This window comes from Lagenorhynchus albirostris, chromosome 10, assembly GCF_949774975.1.
Source record: "Lagenorhynchus albirostris chromosome 10, mLagAlb1.1, whole genome shotgun sequence".
Lineage (NCBI taxonomy): Eukaryota > Metazoa > Chordata > Mammalia > Artiodactyla > Delphinidae > Lagenorhynchus > Lagenorhynchus albirostris.
In genome coordinates this window covers 41048177-41075518 of record NC_083104.1, presented here as the reverse complement: position 1 = coordinate 41075518, position 27342 = coordinate 41048177, and the positions used below count along the sequence as shown (strand labels likewise).

At 41.5% G+C, this 27342-nt stretch overlaps 2 protein-coding genes across 2 annotated transcripts; one reads left to right on the top strand and one right to left on the bottom strand.

Annotated features, from left to right (window-relative positions):
• Positions 1-49: 49 nt before the first annotated feature.
• On the bottom strand, positions 50-27259 carry LOC132527865 (serine protease 46-like). The gene is given in 7 exon segments (XM_060163904.1): positions 50-304; positions 18913-19008; positions 19010-19080; positions 19867-19947; positions 19950-20124; positions 20306-20481; positions 27211-27259. Coding segments are annotated over 7 exon segments (903 nt in total).
• LOC132528020 (dehydrodolichyl diphosphate synthase complex subunit NUS1-like) lies at positions 14067-15185 on the top strand. The gene has a single exon (XM_060164037.1). It carries the CDS (start codon positions 14067-14069, stop codon positions 15015-15017), a length of 951 nt encoding a protein of 316 aa, XP_060020020.1. The 3' UTR covers positions 15018-15185.
• Positions 27260-27342: the final 83 nt, after the last annotated feature.

Here is a 27342-nt window from a genome sequence, read left to right as displayed (position 1 = left end):
GAGGGGAGGAAGAAGTGGCCTCCGGGAGGGACTGCCCTGGAAACATCACTCACAGGAGCCACGGGGAGCCCAAGGAAACCAGCAGAATGTAGCCAGTGAGGAAGACCAGGTTCAGGAAGCCTGGCCCGGCCCTACTGACGAACCTCACATCACTGATCTGTTTCTTGATCCAGTCGGTGAAGTGGGAGGTGCTGGTGTAGATGCCCGGGAAGCGGTGCCGGCTGCAGCTAAAGCTCCAGTTCAGCACCCCCACCTGAATCCAGGTGTGGTTCACTTGGCAGACAAGGGAACTGCCAGAGTTACCCTGTGGAGGGGAGGAAGGGAGGCATAAAGGAGGCAGCAGGAAGGCCTCCCTGCAAGTTCTGGACAAATAAACTTGCACCTTCCGGGGCCATATCCTTAGCACGAGCTGTGTTAGGCCCGTGCTGTCCCTGATATCAACGCATGGCTATGAACTTGCTCTGTGACATGGAAGCACTGCACTGGGGCCAAAGTTCAGGATCACAATGGGCTCTCTCTGCATTCTCCTGCTAACTCTCTGACCATAACTGCCGGTCCCCTCCTCTGCCTTCTCTTTAAATCGTGGTGGGCCTCCAAGGTGTTGCCCTTGACTTTCTTCTTTCCTACAATCCTGCTTACAGAATGAGCCATTTGAAATGCAAACCTGCCCCCTCTCTCTTTGTGCAAAGCAGGTGCATGTATAAGAATAATGTTTACAACAGCATACATCAAAAAGTAGTAGCTGTTATTTCTGCTGATGGTGGGTTTGTGATTTTCTTAAAACTTTCTTACATTCTTCTGTATTGTTGAAAAGTTTTATAAATCTGAAAAACAGCTCATGCTCTCCCCCCCCCTCCCTCCCCCACATATATGTATATTTTTTCTTGTAGTGTAAACCAAGATTTATAAGACATAATCTAATGAAGAGTGCATAAAACATGTAAGGAAAAAATAATAAAACTATACTTAAGAACACAAAAGAAGACCCACATTAATGTACAGATATACCGTTGTTCTTAGATGAGGCAACTTAAAACAATGTAAAAAAGTCAGTTCTCAACATTTGGCTTCCTACAGTATGGAAGACTAGATCCCCTTTCCCACCTTGCTGAAGATAACTAAACCTGTGAGATTTTAAATGCATGGGTGAGCTAGCAAGAAAATAAAGACTCCTCAGAGTGCAAAACCCAAGGGAGGGCTAAAACACAGAGCCATCAGCAAAGCCCAGAAGATGACTTTTGCCCCAAAGCCATAGGCCAAACCCAGTGAAACTGAGCTTTGGTTTTCACAGCCTCATTCATCGGTGCAGAAGACGAAAGGCAAAACCCAGGGCCTGCCCAAGGAGGGGAGCCCAAGAGGAAACCTCCTGCAAAAAACTATACCTCCCAGAAAGGACCACACCTTCCGAGTGACGATAAACTAGGAACACCTGCCCTCATGTGAACTTGCAACTTGAATTCACACTGTCTGGGTGGTTAAAAAAACTTGAGCCAAGAATGTCATTTAAAGAGGTCCTGGGTTGGTTTTATGTCCAGGTATCTGGCAGAAGCAAATATAGATTCTGACTGAAGGAACCCACTTTCAAGCCATGCTTCAGCGAACTCCCACAAAAAAAACACTCTAAAGAACATGTCCTCTTAGAACATCACCCTGCACACAGGGAAGCTGAGGCACCAAGAGCAAATGCCAGCCAGCAGAGAAAAACCAAAGCAGCATCAGAGCCTTCCTGGTTTGAGATTCAGTAATCACCACGTGGAAGCCTCCAAGTTTCTGGTAATGCACTATTTTATAGGCTTGGTGCTGAGGGTATTGGTGTTGGTTGTGTTATTCTTTATTCTCCATACACATTTTATAAATATTCTTTTATCTGTATTCAACAGAGAGTGAAAGAGTCAAAAATTATAACAATGTCAGTTCCCCTTATGTTGACCTCTAAAGTTCAAGCGATTCCAAATAAAATGTCAGAAGGATTTTTTCAGGACCTTGACAATCTGATTCTAGAATTGATATTGAAGGATAATAGTCCATGAATTCTATGACAGGTTTGAGAAAAAAAGAGCAGATTGGAGAGGCTGGGGACTGGAGAAACATCTAAACAGAGTTAGATCTATTTCAGAGCTATAATTATAGAAACCACGGTACTAGCATAGAAACTGAAAAATAGACCAATGGGGCAATGGAGAGCCAGCCAGATGCCTGCAGGTGGAGGAAACTTGGCACATGCTCCAGAAAGTGTCATGACTGAGAAAGGAGGTCTCTGCTGTAGATGGTGGAGAAACTGATGGAGAAAAATGAAGTTGGACCCTGCCATAACAAAACTCCAGAGGAAATAAAACTCTAAATGTGAAAAGTGAGAAAGATAAAGCTAATTAAAAATGTAAGGCCATGACTTTATGACTTGGGATGAAGCACATGTTTTAAAATAAGATAAAACCCCACAAACCTGAAGAGGGCAAATGTGTTAGGCTTAATTACATCAAAGTTAAGACCATCTGTTCAATGAAAGACACCAAATCTCATTGAAGATAGATGATGAATTAAGATAGGGCATTTTCTCTGTCTAAAACCAACTAGAGGTCAATTTTAGCCTATCTAAGGAAACCCTGAAAATTAACAAGCAGAGAAAGTGAGTTGAGGGAGACTTGAAGGTTTCCATGTCTAGGCTGACCCAGTTGTCAGCTCCCAGTGTCCAGACCCCCATGCTCCAGAGGAGGGAGATGGAGTAGGGCTTGGCGAAGTTTAAATCAAATTGACTTTTATGTATTCACTTATTTTTTGGTTGCATTGGGTCTTCATTGCTGCATGTAGGCTTTCTTTAGTTGCCGCGAGCAGGGGCCACGCTTCGTTGTGGTGCCTGGGCTTCTTATTGAGGTGGCTTCTCTTGTTGCAGAGCACCGGCTCTAGGCGCGTGGGCTTCAGTAGTTGTGGCACGCGGGCTCAGTAGTTTTGGCTCGCATGCTCTAGAGTGCAGGCTCAGTAGTTGTGGCACACAGACTTAGTTGCTCCGCGGCATGTGGGATCTTCCTGGAGCAGGGCTCGAACCCGTGTCCCCTGCATTGGCAGGCGGATTCTTAACCACTGTGCCACCAGGGAAGTTCCAATCAAATTGATTTTTAAATTGAGACTTATAATATGACAAGGTATTTAATAACTGAAAGTAACTGAAAATTATGAGCTCTGCCCAAAATGATGTTTGGAGAAGGGAAGAAGATTTGACACAGGGCATATGGGGGCAATGACTGGAAAGAATAAAACTATTTAATGTGGATTCTCGAACAAATTGAGATTCCTCAACAAACAAATACAGGAGAGGACTGCAGCACAACATCATTTATGCAAAGTAAAATATACACATAGCAACACTACGCATTTTTCAAAGATACAGACTTCTTTAAAGACATGTATTAAACAGATTTCAGTAGGGGCCTTTTGTGGAGAGAGAAAATGGAAGATGAAGGGGAAAATCAAGCCAGTGATAATCAAGCTAGTGATAGAGATATGGTTGACTGGACTCTGGCAATCCAGAGAAAAAGAGAACTCAGAGGGAGAGAGAGAGAAAATAGAAGAGAGAGAGAAAGATCTTGTAAGTGGACATTCTCTTACCACAATGAAATTAAGCCAGAATCCAGTAACAAAATGTGAACCACCCCCATCAAAGAAAAAAAAATTAACTTTCAAAAATGTTAAAGTAAAAACAGAATTAAAATCTACAGTTAGAGTGTAGAAAGATAAGAAGGCCATACATTGCAAAGCCCATGGGATGCGGGCCTGAATTTCACACAGAAGAGTCTTAGTCTAAATACTTTAATACCAAACAAGAGAGAATGAAAATAAATTATTTATTGTCATCATCAATTATTTATCACTGCACATTCAGCTGAAGACACTTGAAAAGGAATTAATAAAGACAAAAAGCAGGTGTCATGCATTAGAAAGCAAAAAAATCATAGACTTGAGGAATAAAATCAATAAATTGTACTTAAAAAACAACAACAAAATAAATATCTTGTAAGTCCTACCAAGAAAAACTCAAAGAGAAGGAAAATTCAAATACTTTGTGGTATAAGTAGAAAAGAGACTAGAATCAGACCCAGGGAAAATACACTTTCTAGTATCTGAAGACTATTTATAACTTTCTCTTTATGGATCTAAAATCTGGATGAAATGAATAATTTCTAAGAAAATCCAATAATCACGGACAAAACAACTTAAAGTATTGCTCAAGAACTACCCCTTCAAAGGAAAACAGGCCTATGTGGTTTCGCAAGCAACTTCTATCCAGCATTCAAGGAGCAGATAATTTATGTTATTTCAAATGTTCCAGAACATAGACTGTGCTTTCAAGTGAAGCATATTTGTGATTCTATAACTTGACAAAGGGGGTGCCTTCCTCAACACACCTTCGGTGGAGCCCAGCCTCACTGGAGGAAGACAAAACAAAACGCAAAGGCTGCGTGGATGGTGTCTCATAGGACTGCTGTTCCAGGGCCAGTACCTTTCCTGGGCCATGCACCAACACTATCCTGTGCCTGGCCCAGAGCCCAGCACGGGGTGTCTTGTTGGATGAACAAATAAATTAAATGTATTCTAAAAAACGATATTATAAATCTGAATCCAACAGATGAATGAAACCAAAGCACACCATGACCAGGGAGGGCTAATCCTGGCAGGCAGGGTAAATGGACATGAAGAATCTGTTCATGGAACTGACTCAGCACTCTAGATATGGAGTCCAGTCAACCATATCTCTAACTCACTCTAGCTGAGTTAGAGTGTAGAGTCATCGTGATAGCTGCAGAAACCACATTTTACGAAGCACAGCATTCATTCCTGAAATAAAATGCCACAGTGAAACAAAGGAATGGCTCTCTCCTCGACAGATGATATGCCACGTTAGCAACATGCTTCATGATGAAGTGTGGGAAGAACTTCCAGGAAGGTAAGCAACAGGAAAAAGTAGAGCTACAATTCCAGGTTGCTTTTGGGGAGCAGTACCCAAAATAATGAAAAAAGTAAAAATCATGAAAACGAAAGAGGCAAAATCATCACTAATTGTAGCTCATATGGGCATAAACCTGGAAAGCCCAAGAGAGTGAATTAAAAACTCTTGGATATAATAGAAGGGTTCAGTGAGCTGAACTCCCAGATGTTTTCAACAATTTGAGTCTGGGGGATGGAAATGAGGCAAGTGAAAAGGAAGGCTCTTGTCCTGCTAAGGAGGAAGCAGTAGACATTGATTAACTCTAGGTGTTAAGTCAAGTTTAAATACATGTGTGGAAAATATCTGTAGTACAATGACGTTGAGATATGACAACTTTTAAACCACTACAGGGGAAAAGTGGAGTGGAAAAAGAAAATCAAACCAATACATAAAGTAGGGGGATAAAAAGAAACATTCTTCTTGGTAAATTAATTAAAGGAAAGCCTCCCAAATGTGTTGAAAAATATAGCACTGAGCATTACACTGTTTATTAAAAGACATACCTAAAACAAGATAACACAGTGTCTCCTGGAAGACAGAGCAATTGTTCTGGAATATGATTCTTGACATTGCAATAAACAAGAGAAAGAAGTAAGAGGCATACATATTGAAAAGTAAGAGACAAATTTACCATTGTTTGCAGATGGTATGTCTCAAAATTAAAGAGAATCCATTATATCCACTATATCTAGGAATTTTGCTTATTACAAAGTAAATACACAAAAAATCAATATATAATACAAATGGAAAATACACTGAAAAAAACATTTTATATTACAATAGAGATGTAATATAAAATATCTAGGAATAAAGTTAAGAAGCAGCATGCAGTAATTATATGGAGAAAGCTATATAAACTCCAGCTCTAGGGACACAAATAAAATAGAGCAAAATAGAGTCTATTTTCCCAAAATCACCACATGATTTTCCTTTTAGTATTATACTGAGATTGTTCAAAAGAAAATGGGAAAAAAAACCAAACACTTGGAGACTAAACAACATGCTACTAAAAAACCAATGGGTCAGGCTTTCCTGGTGGCAGAGTGGTTAAGAATCTGCCTGCCAACGTAGGGGACACGGGTTCCAGCCCTGGCTGGGGAAGATCCCACATGCTGCGGAGCAACTAAGCCCATGCACCACAACTACTGAAGCCCGCATGTCTAGAGCCCATGCTCCGCAACAAGAGAAGCCACTGCAATGAGAACCCCACGCACTGCAATGACAAGTAGCCCCCGCTTGCCACAGCTAGAGAAAGTCCACGCACAGCAACAAAGACCCAATGCAGTAAAAAATAAATTAATTAATTAAAAAAAAAAAACACCAATGGGTCAACAATGAAATCAAAGAAAAAATCAGAAAATACCTCGAGACAAAGATTGTTCAATTAGAATGAACATGGGAGAAGAGCAAGGTAAATTCTTTAAAAGAAGAATAATGGATATGGGAACATATGTGTATGTATAACTGATTCACTTTGTTATAAAGCAGAAACTAACACACCATTGTAAAGCAATTATACCCCAATAAAGATGTTAAAAAAAAAAGAAAGAAGAAGAATGAAGGAGGACTTGCCTTACCACATACAGAAAGGAATTACAAAGCTACAATAATTTAAAAAGAGTGGTGGCACACGAATGAGATTGCAAAGGGCAGAAATACACAAAAATAAGATGGGAATGTATGATATAATAAAGAGGGCATTTCTAATTCACTGCCGAAAAAAAGTATTCAATAAAAATTATTGACATAACTGGCTACATTTGGAGAAAAATAAAACTGGTTTCCTCTCTCACCCTTCTAGATGAATCAAAATTAAAATATTTAAAGAAAAAATTAAGAACATGTATGAGTAAAGAATTTTATAATCTTAGGGTAGGAAAGATATTTCTAAGCACAGCACAAAAACTACAATCATTAAGGGAAATAACAATAAATATGAACATATGAAAATTTTAATAATTAACTCTATGGGAAGAAATCCACACGTAAAAAAGGTAAATCATGGACAAGTAGTGTAAAATATTGTAAAGCATTTCACAAAGGGTTAAAACTTCCGGTTCCTAAAGTTTTTTTTTTAACTTTTTATTTTGAAATAATTTAAGACTTACAGAAAATATACAAGCATAATATTTTTACCCAGACTCACTAATTTAATGTTTAACCATATTTGTTTTATCTTCTCTCTCTCTCCATTAAGTATGTGTGTATGTATACACCTATACTTATGAACCACTTAAAATTAAGTTGAAAAAGACATGATGTTCCTTTACCAATTACCACAGCATATAATATCTACAGTTTTTACAAATCAATAAAAAGAAAAGTAGTTTAACAGAAAAACATGGACAAAGGACAGGGAAAAGTGTAAATGGTACATTGAACACAAAAGGCATCTTCATTGGAATCCCCTTTGTCCCTTTAAAATGTATTTAAGGGGTGAGTTCTTTCTCTGATCCTGGGTAAAAACTGGGCAGAGTCAGAACGTTTTGCTCACTGTGATTAATGTAATCATAATCAGTATGATTACGCTGTCACATAAACATCTCAGTCCAGAAATCAGAATATCCATAGTCACGCAATAGTCACAAAGCTAGACTTGATTTAAAGTCAAACTTCTCAATAGATAACTAATTAGGACCTACTGTATAGCACAGGGAACTCTACTCAATATTCTGTAATGGCCTATATGGGAAAAGAATCTAAAAAAGAGTGGAGATATAGATACAGATATATCTGTATCTATATCTATATCTATATAAATAGATATATCTATCTATATCTATATAGATATAGATAACTGATTCACTTTGTTGTACACCTGAAACCAACACAACATTATAAATCAACCATCTTCCAATTCAGCCCCATTTACTTCATCACTCCCCTCCGTTGGGGCAAAAGCCCCAGTGCAGCAAGAAGGAAAAACACACACTTAAAGGGAACAGAGCTGGCTCAAGCCCGACCTCAGAGTTTCTGCTCTAGCAATGTGGGAGCAGACTCCACCCCTGACAGGACAGCCACAGCCAGGGAGCAGAGAGGAAGTCCCACCGCACACCCTGTTCAGGCTCTAGCTCCTCCATCACCAGCCACACCCTCTATCAAAGCGATAGTGGCCAGCACACCATGAGGAAAGACGTGGCTGGCATCTGCATCAAATCCGGCCCTCACACCAAAGACACTGGGCACACACAGTCTATGTAGGGACACTCCCACGTAAAAACACCACTTCAAGACCACAATAGATAACTGTTTCACCTAAATTCACAGAAACACAGAAAGTTAAGTAAAATGAAAAGAAAGAGGAACTACTCCCAGCTGAAAGAGCAAAAGAAAACCCTTGAAAAACCAAATAATGAAACAGATAAACAGTCTACCAGACGCTGACTTCAAAAAGTTGCTAATATCCATGTGCCATAACTACCGAAGCCCACATGCCTAGAGCCTGTGCTCAGCAACAAAAGAAGCCACTGCAATAAGAATCCTGTGCACGGCAACGGAGAGTAGCCCCTGCTCACCGCAACTAGAGAAAGCCCACGTGCAGCAACGAATACCCAATGCAGCCAAAAATAAATAAATAAAACAAATAAATTTATTTTTTAAAAAAAGAGGGGCTTCCCTGGTAGTGCAGTGGTTGAGAGTCCGCCTGCCGATGCAGGGGACGTGGGTTCGTGCCCCGGTCCGGGAAGATCCCACATGCCATGGAGTGGCTGGGCCCGTGAGCCATGGCCGCTGAGCCTGTGCATCCAGAGCCTGTGCTCCACAACGGGAGAGGCCACAACAGTGAGAGGCCCACGTACTGCAAATAATAATAAATAAAAAATAAATTTAAAAATTTAAAAAAAAGAAAAGGGGGAAATTTCCAAAAAAAAGTTGCTAATAAAAATGCTAAGTGGGGCTTCCCTGGTGGCGCAGTGGTTGAGAGTCTGCCTGCCAATACAGGGGACATGGGTTCATGCCCCGGTCTGGGAAGATCCCACATGCTACAGAGTGGCTAGGCCCATAAGCCATGGCCGCTGAGCCTGCATGTCTGGAGCCTGTGTTCCGCAATGGGAGAGGCTACAACAGTGAGAGGCCCACGTACCGCAAAAAAAAAAAAAAGTGCTAAGTGAATTAAGAAAGAGTATCAATATAAACACAGATGCTTTTTAACAAGGAACTAGAAACTATAAAGACCTAATCAAAAGTAGATAATTCAATTTCTGAGATAAAAAGCACTCTAGAAGCAATGAATAGCCAACTAAATAACAAAGAAGAACACATAAGAGATCTGGAAGATAGAATGATGGAAATAACCCAATCAGAACAGCAGACAGACAAATGGAAAAAAAAAAAAGAAAGCAAAATATGAGATCTATGGGATAATATAAAATGTGCCAACATATGCATAGTAAGGGTTCTGGAAGGAGAAGGGAGAGAGAAGGGGATTGAAAATGTATTTGAAGAAATTATGACTGAAAACTTCCTAAGCCTAAAGGAGGAAACAGATATCAAGGTACAGAAAGAACAGAGGATCCCAAACAAGATGAATCCAAACAGGCCCACACCAAGACATATCATAAGTTAAAATGTCAAAAGTTAAAGATAGACTCCTAAAAGCAGCAAGAGAAAAACAGAGTCATGTACAAGGGAACCCCCATAAAGCTATCAACTGATTTCTCCACAAAAACTTTGCAGACCAGAAGGGAGTGACATGATATACTCAAACTCATGAAAAGGAAAAACCTGAAACCTAGGATAGTCTACCCAACAAGATTATAATTTAGAACAGAAAGAGAGAGAAATAATTTCTCAGACAAGCAAAACTAAAAGAATTCTGCAATACCAAACCTACCCTAAAAGAAATGTTGAAGGATATTCTCTAAATGGAAAAGAAGAAAGAATCTGTCCGAAAGGGAAAATCCCAATAGGAAAAACAAATATATAGTAAGGATTGAAGATAACTTAAGTAAGCCAGTACATAGAATAAAAAAACAAAAAATATTGTAAAAGCAACTATAACTACAATAAACAGTAAAGGGATAAGCATGAAGATATAAAACATGACATCAAAAACACAAAATCTGGAGGAGGGGAGTAAAAAATGTAGATCTTTTAGAATGTATTTGAACTTGAATGACTTCAGTTTAAAGCAAATAGATATAATTAGGGGTCAATATATATAAACCCCATGGTAACCACAAATCAAAAACCTACCTATTGTAGGTTTTGTATACACAAAAACCAAAAAGAAAGGACCTCAAGAATACTATGAAAGAAAATAATCAAACCACAATGGGAAAAACAAAAAAAAAGAGGAAAGGAAAAAATAAGAACTACAAAAACACTGGAAAGCAAGGAATAAAATGGCAATAAGTACATACCTGTCAATAATTACTTTAAATGTCAATGGACTAAATCCTCTGATCAAAAGACATAGGGTGACTGATTGGATACAAACAAAACAAAACAAGACCCTTCATTATGCTGCCTACAAGGGACTCACTTCAGGGCAAAAGACACGCACAGACTGAAAGTGAGGGGATAGAAAAAGATATCTCATGCAAATGTAAATGACAAGAAGGTGGGGGTAGCAATACTCATATTAGACAAAATAGACATTAAAACAAAGACCATAATGAAAGACAAAGAAGCATATTATATAATGATAAAGGGATCAATACAAGAAGAGGATATTACACTTGTTAATATATACACTCAATACAGGAGCAACTAAATATATAAAGCAAATACTAACAGACATAAAGGGAGAAATTAACAATAATACAATAATAGTAGGAGACTTTAACACCCTGCTGACCTCAATGGACAGATCATCCAGAAAGAAAAACAGTAAGGCAACAGAGTTCATAAGTGACACCAAACACCAGTTGGACTTAATTGATATCTGTAGGACACTACATCCAAAAAAGAAAAAAAAAAAGTAGAATACACACTCTTTTCAAGTGGGCATGAAATATTCTCCAGGTTAGATCACACACTAGGTCACAAAACCAGCCTCAACAAATTTAACAGGATAGAAATTACATCAAGCATGTTTCTGACCACAATGATGTAAAACTAGGAATTAACTACAGAAAGAAAATAGGAAAAGAACAAACACGTGGAGACTAAACAACATGCTACTAAAAAACCAATGGGTCAATGATGAAATCAACGAGGAAATCAGAAAATACCTCAAGACAAATGAAAATGAAAACACAACTTTCCAAAATCTTCAGGATGTAGCAAAAGAGTTCTAAGAGGGAAGTTTATAGTGATACAGGCCTTCCTCAAGAAAAAAAGAAAAATCTCAAATAAACAACCTAACCTACCACCTAAAAGAATTAGAAAAAAAAAAAAACAAAGCAAGCCCAAAGTCGGCAGAAGGAAGGAAATCATAAAGACCAGAAAGGAAATAAGTAAAATAGAGAGTTAAAAGATATATATATATAAAAGAATGATGAAACCAAGAGCTGGTTTTTTGAAAAGATAAATGAAATTGATAAACCTTTATCCAGGCTCACGAAGAAGAAAAGAGGACCCAAATAAACAAAATAAGAAAGAAAGAGGAGAAATAACAACCAATATCACAGAGATACAAAAAATCATAAGAGAATACCATGAACAGTTATATGCTAACAAATTGGACAATACCAAGGAAATGGACAAATTTCTAGAAACATATAGCCTGCCAAGACTGAGTCAAGAAGAAACAGACAATTTGAACAGACTGATCACTACAAGTGAAATAGAATCTGTAAAACAAATAAACAAACAAACAAACAAAAAAACTCCCTGCAAACACAAGTCCAGGTCTGGACAGCTTCACTGGGGAATTCTACCAAGCATAGGAAGAACAGGTTACACCTATCCTCAAACTATTCCAAAAAATTGAAGAGGAGAGGACACTCCCAAATTCATTCTATGAGGCCACCATTACCCTGATACCAAAGCCAGAAAAAGACACTACCAAAAAAGAAAATTACAGGCCAATATCTTTGATGAATATAGATGCAAACATCCTCAATAAAATATTAGCAAACTGAATCCAACAATACATAAAAAGGATCATACACCATGATCAACTTGGATTTATTCCAGGGTCCCATGGATGGTTTAACATACACAAATCAATCAATATGATACACCACATTAACAAAAGGAAAGACAAAAACCACATGATCATCTCAGTGGACACAGAAAAAGCCTTTGATAAAATTCAACATCCAATCATGATAAAAACCCTCATCAAAGTGGGTATCTCAACAACATATGGGAACATACCTCAACATAATAAAGTCCATTTATAACAAACAAACAAACCCAGCCAACATAATATTCAACAGTGAAAAGCTGAAAGCCTTCCTCCTAAATTCAGAAACAAGACAAGGATACCCACTCTTGTCACTGCTATTTAACATAGTATTGGGAGTCCTAGCCACAGCAATCAGACAAGGAAAATAAATAAAAGGTATCCAAATTGAAAGGGGAGAGGTAAAACTGTCACCTTTGCAGATGACATGATACTCTATATAGAGAACCCTAAAGTTTCCACCCAAAACTATTAGAACTAATAAATGAATTCAGTAACTTTGCAGGATACAAGTTGAATATACAGAACTTTGTTGCATTTTTATACTCTAATAATGAAATACCTTAAAGAGAAAGTTTTAAAAAATCCTGTTTAAAATAGTGTCAAAAACAAACAAACAAACAAAAAAACTAGGGTTAATCTTAACCAAGGAGGTGAAAGACCTATACACTAAGAACTATAAAACATTAATGAAGGAAACTGAAGAAGACTGAAAGAAATGCAAAGATATCCTGTGTTATTAGATTTCAAAATTAATATTATTAAGATGGCCATACTATTCAAAGCAATCTACAGATTTAATGCACTCCCTATAAAAATACCCAGGAGGGCTTCTCTGGTGGTGCAGTGGTTGAGAGTCCACCTGCCGATGCAGGAGACACGGGTTTGTGCCTCGGTCTGGGAAGACCCCACATGCCGCAGAGCGGCTAGGCCCGTAAGCCATGGACACTGGGCCTGTGCGTCTGGAGCCTGTGCTCCACAACAGGAGAGGCCACAACAGTGAGAGGCCTGCATACCGCAAAAAACAAACTAACAAACAAAACAATAACCCAGGAAATTTTTCACAGAACTAGGATAAATAATCCTAAAACTTATATGGAACCACAAAAGATATCAAATTGCCAAAGCAATCCTGAGAAAAAAGAACAAAACTGGAGATATAACTCTCCCAGACTTCAGACTATACTACAAAGCTACAGTAATCAAAACAGCATGGTATTGGCACAAAAATGGACACAGAGATTAATGGAACAGAAATAGAGCCCAGAGAGAAACCCACAAACCTACAGTCAATCTATGACAAAGGAGGCAAGAATATACAATGGAGAAAACACATTCTCTTCAACAAGTGGTACTGAGAAAACTTGACAGCCACATGTAAAACAATGACGTTAGAACATTCCCTCACATCATATATAAGAATAAATTCAAAATGATTTAAAGACCTAAATGTAAGACATGAAACCATAAAACTCCTAGAAGAGAACATAGGTGAAACACTCTTTGACATAAATCAGAGCAATTTTATTCTTGGATCAGTCTCCTAAGGCAAAAGAAATAAAAGCAAAAATAAACAAATGGAACCTTATTAAACTTAAAAACTTTTACACAGCAAAGGAAACCTTGACAAAACAAAAAGACAACCTATGGAATGGGAGAAAATATTTGCAAATAATGTGACTGACAAAGGGTTAATATCCAAAATATACAAAGAGCTCATACAACTCAATATCACAAAAACAAATAATCCAATCAAAATGGGCAGAAGACCTGACTAGGCATTTTTCCAAAGAAGACAGGCACACGAAGAGATGTTCAACATTGCTAATTATTAGAGAAACACAAATCAAAACGACAATGAGGTATCACCTCACACCTGTCAGCAAGGCTATCATCAAAAATTCTACGAATAGATGGCGGCGGGGTCGAGGTGAGGTGTTGGCAGTAGAAAGGGGTTCGGGTGCGGGGGACGGGGGAACGCGGAGAGATGGCCCGCGCCGGCTGCAGGGCCGGATGAGAAGCGGTCGCGCTGCGGGTGTAGGAGAGAGTAGGGTGCCCGGGCGCCACGAGAGTATGACGAGGGTGTACAAGCTGGTGTGGCGGGTGCTGCACGCTCTGCTCTGCCTGCACCGCATGCTCACCTCCTGGCTCCGTGTTTGGTCCGGCACCTGGAACTGGATCTGGTGGCGCTGCCGTCGGGCCGCCTCCGCCGCTGTCCTAGCGCCGCTCGGCTTCACGCTCCCCAAGCTCCTGGGTGTCGGCAGGAAAGGTAGGAACCGCCGTCACCACCGGCATCCACGCGGGGGACGGACCCCGGCCGCCGACCACCCGCGGCTACGCTGGCGCGCGGACGGCAGTTCCCTGGAGAAGCTGCCTGTGCACATGGGCCTGGTGATCACCGAGGAGGAGCAGGAGCCCAGCTTCTCGGACATCGCAAGCCTCGTGGTGTGGTGTATGGCCGTGGGCGTTTCTTACATTAGCTTCTACGACCACCAAGGTATTCTCAAAAGAAATAATTCCAGATTGATGGATGAAATTTTAAAACAACAGCAGGAACTCCTGGGCTTAGATTGTTCCAAATACTCACCAGAGTTTGCAAATAGTAATGACAAAGATGATCAAGTTTTAAATTGCCAATCGGCAGTGAAGGTGCTGTCCCCAGAAGATGGAATAGTAGCTATTGTGAGAGCTGCTCAAGACTTCTGCCAGTTAGTAGCTCAGCAGCAAAAGAAATGCACAGATTTGGATGTAGATATGTTAGACAGTTTACTTAGTTCAAATGGTTTCCCTGATCCTGATTTAGTATTGAAGTTTGGTCCTGTGGACAGCACACTAGGCTTTCTTCCCTGGCACATCAGGTTGACTGAGATTGTCTCTTTGCCTTCCCACCTGAACATCAGTTATGAGGACTTTTTCTCTGCCCTTTGTCAATATGCAGCCTGTGAACAGCGTCAGGGAAAGTAGCGATCCCTGGTTGTGTAATTTGATTTCAGGCTTTTGGAGAAAAGGACTCAAGTGACTCTGATGTTTACAAAACACCTATGAAACCCTGTACACATCTAGTTCATAATCCTCATAATTTATCAACAAACACAAAAAAGTGTCTTACTTGAGAGTAAGAGTACATGTATGAGTGTGTATGTGTGCATGTGTGCATGTGCATGCGTGTGTGGAAATAAACTTATAAATGGGGGAAGTATTGGAGGAGGAAATATGTGGACTTGCACCTTTGAGCAAATAGCAGCGATGTTTTAGGAGCTGAAATTTCAGATTTACACGCTTCAGCCCCAACTACTTCCCTTTTTTGTGGGGAGAGAAAGGGGTGATTAAAGCTGTTTTGTTGTTGTTTGGGGGGGGAGGGGAATAACTTTTGTTCAGTCTTTCCAAGTGACCAAACTTTAATTTTTAAGTATACTGATGTATTAAACGGAAGCATTCTGAGTTTGAGGGATCTCCAGAGGAATGAAGTTCTGTGTTGTTCACATGTTAAAAGTTTGCTCACCTTTGGAGCAAAGGGAATACATATTTTCAGACATCCGTCCATTTTCATCTCTTCGTTATTGTCAAAATGTGACTTGAAAATGTCGCTCTGTTGTCTGTGTTCTGGGTTGTGAAGATCACTTGAAAAAGAACTCTTACAACATTGAAATGCAGAATTAAAAAAAATTTAAATATTGTATGAGGCAGTCATAAAAGGTGAAAAGGTTGTAATCTTAAAAGTAAAGGTGAAACTTTCCTGAATAAGGAAAGAAAGTTTTGATCTCCTTTTCTGTTTGGTGGGCAGTGGGCTAGATAGTACCCAAAGCTGGTTTAAAAAATTTCCATTAACTGTGTTTATTTAAATAAGCATTTGAGGGAAATTACCGAGGCAGCTCTTTTCCTCAAAAGTAACCTGTTCCTCTTTGGAATAGCACATTTAGGACCATGTTAGTACCCAGGATTTTTACTTAATAAATCCTGACGGTGACTTTGCGTAAAAATATGATCTTTAAGTAAGACTGAGGCCTGTGTAGGTAATAAAACATTACCAAAGTCTACAAAGTAATTTAATTTTGCATGTTCTCTTTCATGGCAGAGAACAGCACTGGTTCTGTTACTTTTTAAATGAAGAAATGATTTTTTGATAGGTGTTTAGTTTTTCTTCCCTCACTGCTGATACTCAGACAGAAACCATTATTCTTTATATTTGATGGGCTGTTTTCAGAAGAATCTTATTAACAAGTGCACAATAGTTATCCAAAATTGTATGTTTAGAATGGAGTAGTTTAAAAACTAGGGCTCAGACTCTGAAAAATAGCAAAGACTGGATTTGGAAAGCAAGGTCTGGAATTGCTTGCCAAATTCTGAGGCTACGAAGAATAAATGTTTTGACTTTGGATTCCAAAACCTCATTTATGATTTTAAAAAACAGTTGAAATAAAATGATTATAAACTAAAAAAAAAAATCTACGAATAACAAATGTTAGAGAGGATGTAGAGAAAAGGGAACCCTTGTACACTGTTGGTCGGAATGTAAATTGGTGCAGCCATTACGGAAAATAGTATGGAAGTTCCTTAAGAAACTAAAAGTAGAGCTACCATATAATCCAGTAATTCCACTCCTGGGTATATACTTGGAAAAAACAAAAACACTAATTTAAAAATATACATGCATCCCCAATATTCATAGCAGCCCTATTTACAATAGCCAAGACATGGAAGCAACCCAAGTGCCCACCCACAGACAATTGGCTTAAGAAGATGTGAGATATATATATATATAACAATGGAATATAACTCAGTCATAAAAAGAATGAAATACTGCCATCTGCAACATGGATGAACCTAGAGAATATTATGCTTAGTGAAATAAGTCAGATAAAGACAAATACTGCATGATATCACTTATATGTGGAATCTAAAAAATAATACAAATGAATGTATACGCAAAACAGAAACAGAGTCACGGATATAGAAAACAATCTTGTGGTTACCAAAGGGAAGAGGGAAGCAGGGAGGGACAAATTAGGGGTATGGGATTGACAGATACAAACTACTATTCAATATATATAAAATAGATAGGCAACAAGGATATATTGTAGAGCACAGAGAATTATACTGATAATCCTGTAATAACCTATAATGGAATATAATCTGCAAAAACACTGAATCACTACGCTATACACCTGAAACTAACACAATAAATCAACTATACTTCAATTTTAAAAACCACAAGAAATACTTGTCTTAAAAATGAAAAAAAATTTTTTGAAGGTGTCCAACTCAAGAAATTATCCCCTGTGTATACAGAAATTTGATTTATGAGAGAAGTGGTGACAGCCAGTACAGGAAAGGGTTTTTTCAGCGAACGACACTGGGACAACTGGTAGTCCATACACAAAATAAATAAAAATAGACCCCTAAATTACACCGTTCACAAAATGAATGCACATGGATTCAAGACCCAAATGTGGAAACCAAAATTCCCAAACTTTTAGGAAAAAGAAAACATAGGAAAATGTCCTTATAACCTCAGGAAAATGAAGGATTTCTTAAATAAGCATAAACCAAAAAGGAAAAAAGAAGATATGTTTGATTGAAATAAAATCTAAATTGCTATCACAACATTATGTCAACTATACTCCAATAAAAATTTGTTTTAAAAAATCTAAATTGCTGTTGAGCAAAGGAGAGTATACACAAGATCAAAAAGAAAGAAAATATTTGCAATATACACAATGAACACAAAATCAGTATCCCAAACATAAAAATACAATAAAAAGAAAATGGCAAACAATAGAAAAATGTGTAAACTATCTGAACAAGTGATTCACAGAAAAAGAATTATGAATGGTGAATAAACATATGAAAGGATGCACAGTTGCATTAGTAACTGGGACAGGTACATGCAACCGCAAAGGGATACTATTTCTCTAGTTCTCATCCTCAGAATGGAAAACATTTTACAGTCTGACCAATACCAAAAGTTGACAAGGATATGGAACAATGGAATTCTCAAACACTGCTGTAAGAATATAGATTAGGGGCTTCCCTGGTGGCGCAGTGGTTGGGAGTCCGCCTGCCGATGCAGGGGACATGGGTTCGTGCCCCGGTCCGGGAAGATCCTACATGCCGCGGAGTGGCTGGGCCCGTGAGCCATGGCTGCTGGGCCTGCGCATCCGGAGCCTGTGCTCTGCAACGGGAGAGGCCACAACAGTGAGAGGCCCGCACACCGCAAAAAAAAAAAAAAAAGAATATAGATTAATACAATCACTTTGGAAAACAATTTGGCAATGACTATTAAAGATGAAAGTATGCACAGCCTATGACCCATCAGTTCCTTGCAGGATGCACCATACTGAGAAATTCTAGAACATGTAAATAGGGAGATGTGTGTAAGAATATTCAGAGCAGCAGAGTATGTGATATGAAAAAATTAGAAGCTACCTCAATGTTTATAAACAGAGAATGAATAAACTGTGGAATATTCACAAAAGAGAATATTGTAGATAGAGCTATTAATGAATTACAGAGGCATGTATCAATATGGATAAATCTCAAAAACAATGTTGACTAGAAGATGCAAGAAACAGAAGCTTGCTTACAGAATGATGCCATTTATGCTAAACTCGTTCCACCAGCATCTGGCCCAGATCTGGGCATGTGACTGATGTTCAGAAGTGCTCAAATAACCTGAGAAGTACTGCCATTATTAACCATAATTGTGGAGAGGAGTGAAAAGTATTTTCACCCTTATTTTACACATTGGGAAACTGAAGCCCAGGGAAAGGAGATTTTCATAAGGTCTCCCAGTGCCATGTGGAAAGGAATGCATGACCACTGAAAGTCGTCTTCTCGCCCGGGTCTAGACACTGTGCACCTGACAGGTGTCCATGCCCCACTGTAAGATGGCACAAATCATGTCATTCCCTATTAACTTTTTCTGGCCCTTCAAGAAGAGGAACTTGTACTGTTTGTTGATTGCAGATCTTGTTGTTTACAATCTTGACAGCCACCTCCTGAAGACTGTAGGAGGGCTGTGGGGTCTCTGAAGAGAGAGAGATCCTGCCTCGTCATCCCTTCAGCTCTTTGGCACATCTCCCTCTTGGAGCTATCCAGATTCGTAATGTGGGAGGCAGGGTCATTTCCTGGGATAGTGATGTATAAAGGCCCCAAACCACAATCTGACTTTTGAAAAAGCCCGAGCTCATTAAAAAGTCTCCCGAGGGGCTCAGACCAACATCCAAGCACTGAATGAAGCCAAGGAGAGATTACCCCAGTAATTCACATTCCATGAGGGTGAATGGTTGGGCACTGCTCCATGGCTACCTGCCAATGTGGCAAGACCCTAGAGCCCAGAGTGAGCCACCCGTTGGAGGGCAGGACCCCACAAAGGCTCCTCAATTCTAGGACCTCAGAATGACACCAACAAGGGACAGGAATTATTGGTGTTCAAAGTAACAAGTGTTTACAATGGCCACCCAATGCCTAGGTACCCCCCTGAGACCACAGTCCTTGTGCCACCTGCAGACAAGAAATCCCATTAATAGCCAAAGATTAATTTCCTTCCAGGCGGCAAGGTGAGAGCTTGACATTGGAGTTAACTTAACTTTGGGAACTGAGGTCCATACACGCCATGAGTGTCTTTTACACCAGGGCACTGTGTATATCCTCCTATCAACAGAGTTCAGGGCAACGTGCAGCACGTGTAGGTGCTCAGGAAATATTTGCTGACGGAATGAATGAGTGAATAAAGGAATGGATGGAGGAGCCCGTGGTGGAGTTATGTTCTGAAGAGGCGGGTGTCTTGGGACCTCGGCCTGCCTTCACTTACCTCGAGTATATGTTTGTCCCCACCCGATCATCCAGCACATGGATCCAAGAGATGGCTTGAGTTTAGGGTTAGGTAGACAGGCTGGATGAGGGGGGACCAGGAGACAGAGTCCCTGAGCTTCAGGAGGGCAATATCCTGGGACATGAGGCTGGTGAAATCCTCATGAATCACGATGCGAGTGACTGAGAGTTTGGTGCCATTTTCTGAGAGGCATTGAATTCCCATCTTCACGGAGTATGATCTGGGGTCCTTGGATCTGCAGGGTCACGGGTAGGAGGCAGATCACCAGCAGTGAGGTCAAACATGGAATGGTTAGAGAGACACAGGCTGAGCACAGGGCTACCCAGCCAGGCCCCTACTCCCGGATTCCCAGATTCAGCAGGGCCTCCTAGGCCAGAAAGCAAAGCCCCTGAGACTGGAGGGCCACCCTGACTGAACTCTGAAAGCAGTGCACAGCTGTAAGGACCCACTGGTGGTGGATGAGGGAGCCACTGCAGTTGTTCGCGCCCAGGAATAGGATGCTCACCTGCCATGGCCATTTGCCCGCCTCTACTAGCTTCCCCTTCACATGCTTGCAGGAGATGTTAGTCTGACCACAGGCCTGGAACCAGGACCCTTAGAAAAAAGGTAGAGAGGGGGCCATGACAGCCCCATGCAGACTCTCGGGCAGCAAAGGGCAGCCCTCAGACTTCCAGCCGTCACAAGCAGCCACTGCCACATGCACATGCGGGGAGGGGCTTTTCTCACCACCCCCAAAGTGGCAACCAAAGGCCCAGAGGCAGCAGGAGCCCCATGTTATAAAGACAGCCTCCAAACAACGGGGACCAGACAACCCCTCCAGGGCTTCTTACAATCCGTCAGCCCAGGATTCATCCCTTCCCCCTTGTTTACACAAGTGAAGGAGAAGAGAGAATCATCAGAGGGGTGAGTGTCAGTAAGCGCTAAGTGATGGGGCACAATGAGCAGGGCTGCTAGTCAGTTGTAGCCAGAAAGCAATGGACAGTGATGTCACATTGTACAACTCCAGGGCATGCCTCCATAGACCACCAGCCCTGGAGGTGCGCTCTCTGCGACCATACCAGGAAATGGGTAGAGATGCTTATCAATTTCCTCCTTGCCCCTCACTGGCTCCAACAGCAGGAATGGGAGCAGTGGGGGCTGCATTGAAATGGATAGGAGATTGAGATTCTGAACTGGACCACCTTGGACTGGTATTTAATAACTGAACATCACTGAGGACAGGAAAGGGAGAAATTCTACAGCAAAGGTTGGAGACCAAGACTAAAGACAAATTAAAAGGTTCCTTATGTATAGCCTGCTGTAAAGTTTGGGCTGCCCAAGAAGCTGTCACAGGCGGTCACGGACCTCCTCATACAGGCAAAGTTGGACATGTATTTACACTGTCTCAAGCAGACGTGGTTCCAGAAAGTGTTCCCTTCAGCAGTTCAGTGTGCAGTGCCAACCAGAGCTTCAGGGACTCAGCAGCAGCAAGCAAGGCTCGTCCTTGCCTGGGAACGGGGTGGGGGGCAAAGGGGGGCAGCAGGGGCGCGCTCCGTGGTGGTGGTGGAGAGGGTACAACAATCAACAGACCAGGCTAATAATCTATTGCAACTCATACACATTAGCAGAAACATCTACTGGACTCTGCCTCATAGCAGTCCCTCAGAGGGTCCCAAACCATTGATGTTTGGTCTTGTTCCACCATGTCCCAGGGCTCCTGGTACTGCTATCAGATGTGGATGGCTGGTCCCCTTGCCACACACTCCCATGGCTGCTCCCCCCAGGGATCCACAGGCACCTGCACAAGCCCCAACATCTCCATGGAGTTTCGTCTGCCTTGCCCTCTCATTGCTCCATTCTTGCCCATGTTTCTGTCCAATGGCTTGCTGTCTTATATTCTGTCTCCCCCAAGGGGGAGCCACATTTCCAGCCCTTCTCATATACTGTGGTGGGTTTATGGCTACCTTGTTTCAGATTACAGCCTGCTCCAATGGAGACTTTGGTAGGAAAGAGAGGGCTTCCAAAGCCTTGCCCTTGTCTCTCTCACAAAGCTTAGGCCCTGGAGACCCAGGGTCCGACAGAATGAACTTTGCTACTTAAAAAGTGACAGCTCTGGGCTTCCCTGGTGGCGCAGTGGTTGAGAATCTGCCTGCTAATGCAGGGGACATGGGTTCGAGCCCTGGCCTGGGAAGATCCCACATGCCGCGGAGCAACTTGGCCCATGAGCCACAACTACTGGGCCTGGGCGTCTGGAAGCTGTGCTCCGCAACAAGAGAGGCCGCAATAGTGAGAGGCCCACGCACCGTGATGAAGAGTGGCCCCCGCTTGCCGCAACTAGAGAAAGCCCTCGCACAGAAACGAAGACCCAACACAGCCAAAAATAAATTAATTAATTAAATTAAATTAAATTTAAAAAAAGTGACAGCTCTAAGAGGTAGGGTTGGGCTTTGCTTCTGTGCTCCACACCCTCAGTGGGTTCCTCAGTTTCAGAGAACAGTACTCCTCACAACTCACGTCCAGGACAACGCTGACTCTGATCTCCTTCCCCCAAACCTTATACAAGATGTGCAGGATTCAGCCTGGAGATGCCAGCACCAAGAACAGCAGCTGAATCTGGAGGGAGCCATGATGGATTAATTTGGGGGCATGAGGTGTTGCGGATCAATCTTGTCATAGACACAGTGATACCATTCGATATATGGGGGACACTCAGTGGCTCAAACAGATTCCACTGCGGACCACCTCTACCGCTTCTTGGAGTTCGAGTCCAAGCGCTCCCACTCACAAGCTGTATTCCGATGTCACCCCGTGCACTCACACGTGGCAATGGGAATGTGTGTCTTGGCTCATGACCTCTGTCCCTACAAGGTCCCAGACCCTCACCCCCACATCATCACAGGCACAGCAGTTAGCTACAAGGAGCAGTGCACATCCTCACCACCCCCAGACGTCACAGATACCTGAGGACAGCACAGAGTAGGAGAGCACTCATTCACTCACTCACTCACTCAAGGAACTGGTCTGGGAAGGGGAGTCACACAGTGAAGGAAAAGGACAAATTCCCTAAGGTGGGGAACACATCCCTACTAACAGATGCCACGCCAGCAAATTTTCTGCCAAGGGGCAGAATGGACAGCTGGCAGGTGACCTGAATCAGGGCTGCCACCACAAGATTACATGTGGTCAGTTAGGGTGGGAGCCCAGAGACCTTGTCACATGGGGTCCCACACTTTTTACCCCCAAAGAGTCTGCTGAAAACTGGTACTGAATACTGGCACCACACGCACTTAGTTCCTTAGGCCTCAGGTTCCTATTGTGAAATGTGGATATTGGTAAAGCCCACTTCAGGGGGTGTTGAGATATAAGCCATGTGAATGATATCTTATGTGGGATGAGCAGTCACCCACATATCACATCGTCCTCATCACAAGTCCCAGTTCTCTGAGATTGTGCCTCCCAAATCCGTTCCATGGATATTACTTTGTTTCCATTTTTAATAAGGCTCTTTCCTCATGTTCATGGTCACTGGCAAACAGGAACTGCCTCGACACTGTCTGGGTCCCCAGGTTTGGCACACCATGCAGTCTGATGAGGAGATGCCCATCAGGAACAAATGGAGGCCATGCAGGCATGAGGACAGTGGACATAGGCACCCAGGCAAACAAAGCCCTCCTGCCTCTCTCCCATGCTCCCAAAGCCCTACCTTGAACATAGAGATTATTCTCAGCCCTGGCAGAAGGAAATGGAGATGCGAGGCCCTGAAGATCTCCCTGCCCACATGCCACGGCAAGCAACTGCACGGCCCTCACTGGTCCTCGTTATGGGACTTGGAGGCAGGGTGGGGCAGGGCATCTTTATTGTGTGAGAATTCTAGAACTCATGGTTTGTTTATGCAGGGCAGCAGGGAGTGAGCCTCCGCCCCAGGGTTGGGGGCTCACCCAGCTGGGGCAGCAGCAGGAGGCTAAGTAGACAATGTGGCCTGCCAGAGCCATGATGTGATGCTGCTGCCAGACACCTCTCTGGAATGGTGCTGCTGATGCCTTGCCCTGAACCTGTGACAGCACGTGCTGTCTGGCCCGAGACACTGCCTCCTGGGCTCAGCCTTGGCCTTGACGGGGCCCCTGTATCCCTAACCCTAAGTCTGTGATAGCGCCAGGTATCTGGCTTGTGACAGTGCCTAGTGCCTGGCCTGTGAGGCACTCCCAGTGCCCAGTGCAAGTTCCTTTATGAAGCCCTTCTCATGGCTCCCCTGGAGGTATGGAAACTGAGGCTCTGAGAGGGGGACGGCTAGTTCCTTGCTGTGACTGATTGAGCTGGAACTGAAGTTTTCCTTTTTCCCACTTTGCATTTTTAAGAGAACAGCTCATGGGTAGAGGCCAGGTGTTTCGGGCCTGGGAGGTGAATTCCTGAGAGGAAGCAGCTTGCAAGCCTGGGTCTTCATGAATCAGCAGAATAAATGACATTTTGGGACCCCTCTCCACCACTCCACTGAAGTCCCCACCCCAAGAATCCCCTGAGGGACTGTCCATGAGGACGGCTCACTCCTGCTCCGCACCGTTGCCAGTGTTGTCAAGATCATGGGTAATGAGACTGCTGCTCATTACGCTGCTAGAGGAGATGGACTGGGGCCAGCACTGTGGAAAACTTCGGAATCATTTAGCAAAGCAGAAAATGTGCCTACCTCACAACCTGCAGTTCCACTCCTGGTTGTGAGCCCTAGAAACATCATACACGTATGCAGGAGGAAAGACACATGAGACTGTTGGCAGCAGCACTGTTGGGTAGAGCCCCAACTAGAAACTACCCAGCTGCCATCAAAGGCAGGATGAATGCACGGAATACTCGAGCAATGAGAACAGACCACTACATGTAGTGACATGGGAATCTCATAAAACATATTGCTGAGTGAAAGAATTCAGACACCAAATGGTACATATTGCATGAAATTCAAAAACAGGCAACACAAACTATTTTTAGGGATACATGGTAGAAAATCAGATTTCCTACAATCAGATTTCCTCTGCGGGAAAGAGAGAGAAAGAGGGAGGGAGAGAGAGAAGAAAGAAAATCCAGAGAAGCAAAACTCTCTCTACTCTTCTGCCTTTGTGGAAAGTAATGTTTTGCGGGGGGAATGATGAACCAATAAAACCAAGATAATTGAATAAAGACCAAGCATATCCGTTATCACTGCCAACGTGAATACAAAGAAAAACCTCTACTTTTACAAGTCAGAGATTCTTATATTGGGTAGAAAAAAATCTACTCACATGCTACTCAATAGAGACTCACCTAAAACAAAGTGATATGAAGCAGTTGAAAGTAAAAGATGGGCAAAAATATATTAAGTATATGTAAGCAAAAATAGAAATGACAATATTAATCTCTAGAGATGTAATTCAGGACAAAAGCTTTAAACAGAAAAATAAAATTACTTTCTGTTGAAAAAAGATAAAAATTATAATGACTATGTAACATTAAAGCTGGTCATCAGTAACAACATCAAACAGTGATACACGAGAAATGGAAAAACTTCACTTGCAGTGGGAGAGTCTTCTCCAGCTTTGTCTATCTTTGAGGGATTGAACATCTATAAAAATCAACTGCATACTAGACTACTAAGAAAACCACAATAATTTCCCTATAAGTGGAACTAGTTTAGGCCACATATTTTACGATGATGCAATGAAACAAAGATTTAATAAGAATGAGTAAGTGAAATAAAACAAATGACTTGAAAACTTTTTGAGTGTGGTCAAGGCAAATCTATAACCTTAAAGGTATTTATTATCGAATAACAAAGAATGAAAATAAATGAATTAAATGTTCAAAGCAAGAAACTGTAAAAGGTACAAAATAACCCCAAGGAAAAGCTGTAAGAAACATGTACAAAATATAAAATTATACCCTAACCAATTATTACAGCAGAGTTAGGAATGAACTCTATGATCTGGATCTTTGTAAAAAGAAATAATATTAAATAGGACAACGGGCATATTTTACACTGATAGGGTATAACCCATCAAGATGGTACAGCAGGCATGAACCTTGCACTCCTAACAACACAGCTTTCAAACATGAAGCAAGAATTGTTAGAACTGCAGGAAGAAATAGACAAACTCTGAATTCTCATGATAAACCGCTCAGGAATCAACAGATTTATAGATATAAAATATTTGAAGTGTTAGAGGATTTGAATAACACAATCAACAAGCCTGATCCAGTCAGTTCTAGCTAGAACTCTGTTTCAAAACACACACTTTTACTTCAAACGCACATGAAATATTCAATAAAACTGACCAAATACTAGGCACAAAGAAAACCTCAACACATTCCAGAATGTGGAAATAATTAAATCCATATTGATATAATTTTTAATAGAGAAAAAGGAGAAGCCCCTGTCCCTCCCCCAAACTATCCGTCAGAAGATTAAATAACACCCATATAGTACTCTTGGGTTAAGTAAGAAATACAGTGTGAAATAAAAAACAATATAGAATGAATGGCAATGAGGTCAGTACATATAAAATCCTGTGAAATATGGCCAAAGTGAGACTCACAGGAAATTTTATGGAATTAGTGAAAATATTAGAAATGAAAAAAGTCTATAATAATGAACTAAGCATACTACTCAAGAAGTTAGAAAAAGAACAATAAAGTAAATCTCCCCAAAGGAGAAGATTGAATTACTAAAGCTAAAAGAACTTTCATGAAATAAAATAAACAAAAAGAAGCATATTTGATCACTAAAATCAAAAGGTAGTTTGTACCATTTAGGAGTTGACAAGTAAGAGAAACTTCCACTCAAACAGGCTTAAAATTTCTGTCTCCTCTCTTCAGTGATGGTGGCTTCATTCTGAGTTGATCCCCTTATTGAAAAATGGTTGCCAGCATCCTTCTGCCTCCTCATCCACATTAAGAGAGACAGTATGGGGACTTCCCTGGTGGTGCAGTGGTTAAGAATCCGCCTGCCAATGCAGGGGACACGGGTTCGAGCCCTGGTCCGGGAAGATTCCCACATGCCGCGGAGCAACTAAGCCCATGTGCCACAGCTACTGAGCCTGTATGCCTAGAGTTCACGCTCTGCAACAAGAGAAGCCACCGCAATGAGAAGCCCGCACACCACAAAGAAGAGTAGCCCCCGCTCACCACAACTAGAGAAAGCCCTCGTGCAACGAGGACCAAACGCAGCCAAAAATAAATAAATAAATAAAAATTTTAAAAAAAGAGAGACAGTATGCATTTCTCTCCTCTAACCATACCTTATGCTTATTGGGATAACCTAACTGGGGTCAGGTGGCCGGGCACTGGACTATGCTAATTAGATCAAGCCAATGAGCCACCCACTTGGGAGCTGGGAGTGTGACAGCTTCTTCCTGAAGATGATGAGCAACATGGCAGACAGTGTGGACTAATGACTAGGACCTGTAGTAATATGAGGGAAGGATGGATACCATAAAGCTAACCAATAACAGTACA